Source organism: Electrophorus electricus, chromosome 21 (assembly GCF_041902795.1).
Source record: "Electrophorus electricus isolate QZ-2024a chromosome 21, ASM4190279v1, whole genome shotgun sequence".
Lineage (NCBI taxonomy): Eukaryota > Metazoa > Chordata > Actinopteri > Gymnotiformes > Gymnotidae > Electrophorus > Electrophorus electricus.
Window position 1 is genome coordinate 5011024 of NC_137517.1, and position 9880 is coordinate 5020903.

The 9880-nt window shown below is 43.5% G+C and overlaps 2 protein-coding genes across 2 annotated transcripts; both read right to left on the reverse strand.

The window, feature by feature from the left end:
- Window positions 1–2449: 2449 nt before the first annotated feature.
- On the reverse strand, window positions 2450–7066 carry camk2n1b (calcium/calmodulin-dependent protein kinase II inhibitor 1b). The gene is made up of 2 exons (XM_026998769.3): window positions 4112–7066; window positions 2450–3613 (listed from the first exon to the last, which is right to left on the reverse strand). The coding sequence occupies exons 1-2, from the start codon at window positions 4275–4277 to the stop codon at window positions 3543–3545; spliced, it is 237 nt and encodes a 78-aa protein (XP_026854570.2). The 5' UTR covers window positions 4278–7066; the 3' UTR covers window positions 2450–3542.
- Window positions 7067–7202: 136 nt separating this feature from the next.
- On the reverse strand, window positions 7203–9432 carry mul1 (mitochondrial E3 ubiquitin protein ligase 1). The gene is made up of 4 exons (XM_026998768.3): window positions 8887–9432; window positions 8709–8796; window positions 8380–8500; window positions 7203–8114 (listed from the first exon to the last, which is right to left on the reverse strand). Exons 1-4 carry the CDS (start codon window positions 9004–9006, stop codon window positions 7385–7387), a joined length of 1059 nt encoding a protein of 352 aa, XP_026854569.3. The 5' UTR covers window positions 9007–9432; the 3' UTR covers window positions 7203–7384.
- Between the last annotated feature and the right edge of the window lie 448 nt (window positions 9433–9880).

A 9880-nucleotide genomic window follows, 5' to 3' on the forward strand; every position in this document is an offset into this window, starting at 1 on the left:
GTTGAAGTGCCTCCTACGGAGACCTGCAGCCCGCACCATCGGCGGGAGAACTAGGACAACTTCCCTTCACGGTACAGATGTTTCCATAGCAACCACCGTCAGACTTTTATTTCAGATGAACACTCTCCTGAAGATAAATAAAGTGTTCTCTTTTGCAGTTTCGCACACGGTGTTTTGTGTGGGCAAACAAGGCTGAAATTTCGTCCGTTACAATTAAACAAGGGCGTGTTGCAAAGCGTAAACACACACACAAACTGCACAAATGAGTCTGCGTGCGATGAAGCTACGTAGAAGCAAGTTTACAACTAATAATATAAGTTTTATAGGCTACTAAACTAACCTCCAGAATAAATCTGAAAGTGTATGAGTGACTCCTCTGTGCTTTTATGCCTACAGGTGGAGAAACATTTATGGCGCTCCAACACAAACACAAGGCGCAACACAAGACGCAAACAGTCATTTCACCCGAGCCCTTTACCGGCGCAAAACCTTGACAACCTTCTTAAGAGCACAATCACGGAGTTGTAACACCCGTCGGAAAGGCTGCCGCGTTAAGTGCTGAATAATTGAGTGCGGTGCTTTGATGCTAAGCCCGTGTGCGGTTCGCAAGGTGAGGGGCGCTACGCGGAGCTGGCGCGCTTCCAAGCGTAGCGCATCTGTTGCCATGGCAGTGAACTCCAGCGCCGCTCACTTTCAAGTGAGCGGAGGGAATTAGCAGCAAGTGGATGCAGACACACACACACACACACACACACACACACAACCATGCTCGCCGGCCCACCGATCCGGGCATCCTAGCTTCGTCTGTTTCTAGCAGACGCCGGCAAAATATGCTGTTTAGTACTTAAAAAAAACAAAAACAACCAAACAAACAAAAAAACTGTGGACGGTACATAGAATTCTGCATATGGTTTACTAACTCCAATATGTGACTAAAACCTGAAATCTAATAGTTTTTAAAAAAATTATATCTTAGACACTAATTTGTATACATGCTGCAGAAGATACTGTAAATTGTTTCAGCAGCAAAACGGATCTGCTGCTGTACCATTTGACAAAAGGTTAACACTACAAGATTCACAATGGTGGACATCCTTCTGAAGATGCATGTGAGCTTGAAAACTCCAAATTGTCTCAGCAGCAGTTTCTAAAACCCAGTATTCATGTATAGCAAAACATCAAAGTCAACAGAGCTGAACAAGCAAAAAAAGAAAAAATAATTCGATTGAATAAGGCAGAAATGTGTGGGTGAGGCGGAATGCACCATGGTCTCATGAGCTTGCACTGAGTGAATAGTTCAGCATATACTTATGAAATCTCGCTACTATTTCAGAGAAACTTTCTCCCAACTTTTCCACTGCTTTTTATCCGAACGAGCCTGGAATTGTCTGAGGCACTTTCTGATGAGTTTATAGAAAGTTCATCCAAGTAAGTTATAAGTTCAACCACTAGCTCCAGTCAATTTACCCAAAGAAAGAAAGAAACCTCCTGATCAAGTATCAAGATCAGTGAGATATCTGTCTGGATCACCAGAAGGCACTTCTTGGGTTCAGTGCAGGCACTATGAATGATATTGTTCATAGGAAACTCTAAATACTTCCACAACTTCTACCTGCTGCTTAACAGCCTGAAAACTCACAGGAGTGTGCTGAACGTCACAAGAGTGCGCTAACACCACAGGATTGTGTTGAATTCCACATGACTGTGCTGAACTGCACAGAAGGTTCACAATATATGAAACCCTCACAGGGTACAGGTACAGTCCTGACTGGTACTTCCTAACTCACATGTAAGGAATTATGAGAAGTTCATGACCCCATTTCACCAAACAGCACTCCCTCCCCTGAGATAGTGTTATTTGTAATGACTGGTAGCTAACGACTGCTTAGCATCACACCATTCATTCGCAATCTCAGCCCTGAGGACTATATGACAATCCTGTTAGTTGACTGCTTTAGCATATATGAATCAATTTAAATTAATCCTCTAGTCCTGAAAATGCTCCGACAGGTGTGTTGCAGCAGGGTAAACATAAGCCCATGTCCATAATGGGACACTCAGTTCTGAACCTCAGAACATCAGGATCCTGTACCTTTGCCTAACTGTAGTCTAGCCATAATTCATCAACGGAATTTTCAAAATATTAAATTAATATCATTTAACACTTAGTTTACAAAATGATATTTGCTTCAGAATCTTGCAGAGATACGGGCACATTTGAGAGTGTTAATTCAGAACGTTTTACGTGGGTGAAACTGATCCGGTGGGAATCAGCTGCATTACTGATAACAAACGGCTTGGCGATGAGGTGAAATCAGTTACAGAGACCAAAGGAGAGTCTGTTAAAAAGGTGCATGACATGCCTGTGAAGAGAAAAAGAGAAATGATGTCCAGCTATAAATCTCTGTTCTCATGCCACAGCAGTTGTGAAATGAACAATGCTAATACATTTTTGATATATATATTTATATATTCACATTTTAATGGTCATACTTTATCAATATAGCCCTGTTTAACAGTGAAAAGAAGTGCAACATATATGTAATATCCAAGATAGTTTGAGGTCTGTCATTCCAAAAAATTGCAAACAATGGGAACACAGTAAATACACCAGTTCTGTAGCCACGCAGCGAGGCACTTTAGCCTGTCGCATGCAAAAGCAGTTAGAAAAGCCCTGAAGACAGCCAGAAGTGCCAGGCTTTCCACAGCACAGCCAGGACAGCGGCATGGCCTGACTGGCATTCTTTTCTGATATTTGGCACAAACGTGATCATATCCTTACAGCAGAAAATAAAAGCCACATTTAAAAAAAGTGCTAGGAGTACAGTGACGGCCCAGCCAAACAGTTTTTTTTGTTTTGTTTTGTTTTTTTGGGGGGGTGGGGGTGGGGGGGCTTCTTCATACAAAAATAAGCTATTTACCTTAGGCAGAGCAGGCAGTTTGTAGCAACAAAAATGCCAATAAGCAACATTAACAAAAAGCAGGTTTGTTATTTTAAAAAAGGTAGGCTTTTGTTTGTCAGTCTATAAAAACATTTTCTCAGTCTCTCATTGCTGCAAAATAAGTACTCGAGAAGATCAATCATATTTCTTTCACAAGAAAAACACATTCACAGTTCCATTGTGCACAAAAAAAAATGCAGTGTTGCAAGATACAGAGAAACATCGTGTCTTGTCTGAGGGAAAAAGTGAAAGATGACGGGTACCAGTAAACGGTGCGTTGTGCTTGTAATATCAATGCATTCCTCACAATACAACAGTACCTTTACTACTAAAGATCAAAACACAAGAATAACAATATAGAACTGATCGCAGCTCATTAGAAGGAAAAAAAAAAAAGTTATCAAAAAAACATGCCCTCAAGGGAAAACGCAGATCTCGGCTCTCCCATCCGGGAGCCTGAAACAGTGCGCTCCTTGTGTACCGTTCTACGAAATTCAACCCATACCGAGAGGCACTGCAAAGTGCCTTTTTTTTGCAGATGTTAGTATTTCAACACCTCGCCTCTGCCTAAAAAAAAACAAAAAACAACGTCCTTGACTTTTACACTTTCGTCGGCGACTTTTCTGCTGTGTTTTGGAGCATTTCGTCAATTCTGTCATCTTCTATGACAACTGGAAAAAGGGAGAGAAGACATGGATCAGAGCGCGGACTGAACTCCTCCTGACAGCCGGCGAGGTCACCCAGGTGTGGTCGTGCTTGGGCAGTACAGAGGACACACCTGGCTGCTCACACAGGCCTACGGACAACCTGCGCCCTGTTACTGACAGTTAGCCCACTACAAACCCATCATTACCGACCCACGATACCGCTTGAATATCCATGTGCGCTTGCGTTGTACAATTAATCAAACCTATGCCACGACATGACAACATACACACCGGCAGACGAACAAACGTGTTTGGAAAAAGTACGAGGCGTACCAGTAGAGAGACACAAAAAAGCGCAACGCGCATTTGGCGTTACATCACCACATGACAGGCTCGCACCTGCATTTTGAAGGCATTTGTTTCACAGGTAAACACCGAAACCATGACTGTAAACAACAAATACATTTCCATATATACTTCAATATATAATCAGAATTTTAAAAATGATTAGAGTCCTCTCACCTCGTTTGCTTCTTCCGATCTGTCCAAGTTTTGGTGCCCTTTTGGTTTGTGTAGTACCAAAGAAGTTATTGGTATTATGAAGTCTGCAGGTGAGCGATAATTGTTCCTTGTCGCCATCATTACCGTAATGCGTTATGTTTTCGTCGTAAGGCAACACTTGCGACATGATATCTCTTCGCCTATAATAAATCTATAACTAACGAAGGCAGATGGACGACGTGAATCAGCACGGCGCTGCTTTAAGGATCCGAAAATATCAAACGGACCAACAGAATTTTACTTAGCCTGCAAGCCAACTTAAAGACGTCTCCTGCAGAGAGGCTTATACAACGGCGGCACAGCCGACGACGTAGTTTCGGACAATTCGAAAGGCATACGAAAAAGCTGATGTAGCCTAGTGCGAAACTGCAAAACAGAAGAGTGGCGCAAAGCACAAATCCCTCGGCGAACGGGAACACGTCACGCGCGCAGAGTTTTCCTGGTGCACCCGGCAGCTCTCCCCGTTTCACTTTGCAATGCATATTTTATTCCCTGCTTTCCAGGGGCGTCCCACGTTACATAAATATTATTGCTGACATTGATCTTGTGTTTCTAGCATTTTACGAGATACAAGACAAAACACTTAAGTACCCTGGAACTTGAGTTTAAGTGAAACGTTTAATCACCGTATCTTAAAGGAAGAACCTCAATTCTTATTAATCGCAAAACTACAATTAAATTCTAGTTAGCCTACTCAGACATAAATATGCTAAGTCTTGTATTACTGTGTAAATGTGGAAACTCGTAAGCGTCTTTAGTTATAATCCGGGAGTGCGGAATATGTGCATTTGTATAGGCTGGGAATGTACATTCTCTGCGCTCCGTTCCTCTGGGAACATTCTGGGCCTCGGCCCTAAGGGGAGAGGGTGTGGCTGTGTCTCACAGAGGCCCGTGCCAAATGGGCAGTTATTGTGGTCAATATTCAGTTTATGCACTTACTGATAAATCTCCAAATTATGTCTTCTGCCTCAGTGCACGGTTCTTTGCCAGGTAGGTGCACTGTTGTCAGAAGCGGGGTCCAGCATGAGCTGGAAGACGTTACATAGATGCTAAGAGAACTTTATCAGCAAGAACCTGAGGCCTGACACTGCAGCTCCTTTGTGCCTGCTCTCCAGTCGCTATTGGTTAAAGGGGAGAAACTGACTCCAAGAGAAGCCAAGCAAGCTTGCGCCGTCCTCCACGCAACCGTCCCACCACACCGACTGCTGCCCCTGCTGTGCCAGCAAAACCGAGAACAGCAAGCGGGAGGAAGAAACACGCAGCGAGAGAAGGCAAAGTGGCGATGACGTGCCGGCAGTGCAGTGACGGGGTCTCTGCTGTGAGCCAGCCCCTGTGCTGGAGGAAACAACCCTCTCTTCAACATTCACCGAGACACTGAAGGTGACGGTGCGACGAGAAAGCCGGGCAGGTGATCGGTCTACCGGAGAGACCGTGGCGTGCTAACGCAAGACGTGGGGCACACGAGCAGGCTGACAGCGAGGCGGCACCAGAGCGGTGGAGGCGGAGCTGCCAGAGGTTCGAGAAAAGAGACGAGCGGAGACCGCTGGAAGTTGTTAGAGGCTGGACGACGGTGGACGGAGAGGTGCGCGGCAGCAGAGATGGCCAGGGGTGGCGGGAGCGTCGCAGGGCTCGACGGAGAGACCAAGGGAGAAGCTCGGAACTGGGGAGACTCTGGACTCCAGTAGGAGCCGAGGCCGGACACGCCGGTGCAATTTTTTGCACGGGTCTGCCACTTAAGGCTTCCCGCTCCCAAATGGACCGGCTTTTGGGAAGGAAGGAAATGAGAGGCTGCTGCGTCGATGGTGGAAAAGGGGACTGTCTCAGGCAATGTCAACAGCTGCTTGTATCGGGGAGTCTGCAAGAGAGGTCTGGCCAGAGTGGGTCACTTCAGTGCAGCAAAGACCTGACCCTGCATTTCAGCTGGCCGCGATGTCGAGATGACGTCAAGATGATGTTCACGGCGACGGCAGCACCACAGAGAAAAGGCATTCTGAATGATCGCACACCCCACTACAATCCCTCTACAGTGCTTAATACTACTGTTATTTTCTTTAGTGGCCCATGTTTGCCTAGTCTCTGCTAGCCCAATTTGGCCCCTGGCAGGGGTTAGCTGGCTGGTGAAGCATTCGGTGTGTGCATTGTGCAGATTGTGTTTGTGCATGCACTTTGGCCCCTGGCTCTCTAAATTTTGGGGCTTCATGCTCATAGCTAATCCTACACTTGTTGTGGTTAAGGTAAAATCCATATCCATAGAAGATTAAAAAAACCTAAAAAATAAGTAGGTGGAGAGCTCCCTCTACTGGTTACTATAAATCCAGCCAAGGCTGGTTTCTGCTGTTATGGCTTGTGACCCAATCACACTACTATCAAGAAGCAACAAGTTATAATTAAGCAATTTCAAAGTCATTTAGTCACTTTCTCTGCTTTTCACAAAAGCAGAGAAAATTTAAGATGATGTTGACTCAAAGACTGTACTGTGCTCTTCTTTGCACAATTCTGATTTTGGAAAACTACTTATTAATAATAATAATAATAATAATAATAATAATAATAATAATAAACAGAAAACACTATAACCATGACAATTGCTCCATAGTTAGGCTATCCAGCTTAACCACCCCAATTATTTTGTTGTATGCTGTAAATATGTTGAAAGTTTACTATTTTAGAACCTGAACAGTTTTGTATGAATGAAGGCATACACAAACAGATTCAATATATATATTTTTACATTTTTTGATTAGAAAACATTTTAGAAAACATTTTCTGTTGTTCAGAATGCAGCAAAGATCTAAATAATGGCTAATTTAGGGGAAGAAATTAATTTGTGAAAAATAAATATCTGCAAGGTGTTTTTATTTAAGAACTGCATAGAAGTATGAATTTAAAGCTTTTATGTAGGAGATGTAGGAAGAGCTTCACCACATGGGATACATTCATTTGTAATCTGTAATACATAAATATGCTCAATTCTATTTAATATTTTAAGGGGACTATAAAATTGCCCCATGAGGTTAATTATGAAATCACAAACCCAGAAGCTCACGTAAACTGCATTTTGGTAAGCTTTACTGATGATGACAATCAGCCACAAACCAGAACTATTTGTTTTCCCTGCTTAGCCAACAGGCTAGATAAACATTTTTGTATTTTCACTGCTTAAAATTCTTCAGAATGTCTTCAAAGCTCGCAAAGACATGAAAACATCTAAAAGGATTAAAAGCCTACATGTGGTTAGCTGTTGTAAAGAGGCACCACCCTGTCTATACTCGCCCTGCATATGGGGCATTTCTTTGGCTGGGGAAGCGTATGATAGCACCGCTCACATGTGCACACATGGCCGCACTCGAGGAACACGCAGGCGCGCTCACGTGTCAGACAGATGGCGCACGCGCTGGCTGGCACAGCTGCCTCATCCAGGCTAAGCTCCCGCGCGCGCCTCCGCAGTCGCTCGGCGAACTCCTCCAGCTCGTCGCGCTCCTTACGCTGGCGTCGGCGCCAGGCCCAGTGCCTCCACAGCGCATAGAGGAGTGTGGCACACGTGGCCAGACCCAGCAGCAACGTGAGGGCGCGCCACACATGAAGGCTGCTCTCTTGCCTCGCCAGCAGCGTGTTGTAGTCCACGCGGCTCAGGAAGTAGCGCAGGCCCTGCTTGGGCGGCTGCAGGCGCACCAGGCTGTTATCGAGCACGAGCTCGCCCACACCCGTCAGGCTGGCACCCAGACGCAGCATTTCCTCCGTCTCCTGGACGCCTCGCAGCCGCTCGCCGCTTATGAAGTGGCTAATTACATTGCCCAGGGAGTTTGTGCTGGGGTGAAAGTTCTCATAGGTTGTTTCCAGGTCTAGCTCGGCCGCGTCCAGGGGGCGGACAACACGCACCGTCGCACTGATGTTGTCGTCATGCGGGGCCAGGTCAAAGGGCACGGTGTTGGTGCGTTGATGGATGACCTTTTCACAGTCATTCCTGAAGCAGTTCCAAATATTTATTCGGTATCCCAAGAGAAACATTGCAAAAGAAGGTTCAAGTGGATCCTTGGCCATCATAGTTGTTTCATTTTTTTCATAACAGTCTGTTTCATGCTGGTGTCATTACATTTAAAATCATGGACAAACTCTAAATAATTATACGATAAACACTACATCCTAAGCACAGAAAAGTAAATAAATAAATATTTATAAAAGTATATTATCTATAAAGTATAAATATATATATATATAAAAAAGTATACCATAGATGAGTTGTCCGATTCCAGACCATTTTCTTTTCTTTTAGTGTCAGTCTCTCAATGACTCCTTTGCAGTTGTCCACAAACTGACTGTTCAAAGTTTCTTTCACAGATCGCACAACTCCTACAGAACATTCATATCTTGAAAATTATTTCCAACAATAAATGATTAACAGTTTATCCTTACACTGCGTTTGTCCAAGCAGATGAACATTGGAGAGTAAAAAGATATTTGAGTAATTTGAGTAAAAATATTTGAGCACAACATGCTAGTAATTCTAGCATTTCTAGCACAAACAATTCTTGCACGTATAGCAAACCTTGTGTCATACCTTCAATAACAGCATATGGAATACATTTCCCTGGAGCATCAGCAAGGATGTTTTTCAGATCTTGATCTAATGATATTTTCTTGGCTTCCTGTTTATTATTTTTTAAAGAAAGCGGTTTTTTTTTTAATAAAAATGTGGGCAGTTGGTTCAAATAAGGTGCAAAGCGATCTTTACTTACTTTCAGTCTGGCAACATGGCCTGCCTTCCTTCTGTACATGGAATAGAAGACAGCTGTAAGGGCCGAGCTCGTCGCCAGCAGCAGTATCTGTCCGGTGGACGGTTTCCCACTCGCGTCCATTCTTCAGTTTCGGTTTATCTAAAAAGCGGAATCTCCTTAACAAACGTTGGTATAACTGAGTACACGGTAGTTGGTAGGATGACGGTAGTTTGTTTGTTTTTTTACAACATGTACTGTGCTAACATTACTCTAATGAATACAAAGCATAGATGACACCCTTTTGGTTTTTGCTTGCTTAGCTAACCCTATCTGGAGTTGTTTTAGGAACTAACGATAACGTAGCTAAGCGCTAGCTAGCATCTTGGTGATGTTTTCAAAATATAGTTTCCTTCAACAGAAACTCGACGTCTACAGAAGAAAAATACTAAGCAATGCGACACCTGTTTCTCTATTTTTAAACCAATATAGGCAGCCAGTTAACAAACACTAACGTAAATGGGAGAAAGTAAGCAACTCCATTTCCACCAAACTATTTATTCTGTGGGATTTCAGTTAGTTGCAAACTAAGTAACATGTACGCATGCCGCCACCTAGCGTAGGGGAATTGGCAGGTTTCTCGCAGTCACTGCTCAGGGATGAATCTTTGGTGTATTGTCGTTTAGCTAATATCATGTACCGTGTAGACTTGCTATAGTTACTCATGAATTTATTGTTAGCCTATTATACACGGTTGAGAGAAGACGTACGCAAATCCTTCGCTGAAGTAGTATAAGTAGAAATAACAGTGATGTTAGTGGAAGCCAAACATTAAGACATGAGTTAAATTCATAACGTATTCCACTCATACTAACATTTACTAAAATGTCAAAGTAAACATCTGCCTTATATGTAGATACAGTCTAAAGGATTAATCCTCTATTACACGATGTTGCCCTCAGAGTAGCAAACCCATTTTCCTCATTTTAGCCTTCCATAATGTATGTTTAGCCTAAAG

Bases quoted from the DNA above. Each gene is read 5' to 3' on its own strand.
- camk2n1b (XM_026998769.3), bottom strand. From the start codon at position 4,277: ATGTCGCAAGTGTTGCCTTACGACGAAAACATAACGCATTACGGTAAT. The intron at 3,614-4,111 runs GTGAGAGGACTC...CCCTTTTTCCAG, and splicing joins GATCGGAAGAAGCAAACGAG to TTGTCATAGAAGATGACAGA.
- mul1 (XM_026998768.3), bottom strand. From the start codon at position 9,006: ATGGACGCGAGTGGGAAACCGTCCACCGGACAGATACTGCTGCTGGCG. The intron at 8,797-8,886 runs GTAAGTAAAGAT...AATAATAAACAG, and splicing joins GCCATGTTGCCAGACTGAAA to GAAGCCAAGAAAATATCATT. The intron at 8,501-8,708 runs GTATGACACAAG...AATGTTCTGTAG, and splicing joins TCCATATGCTGTTATTGAAG to GAGTTGTGCGATCTGTGAAA.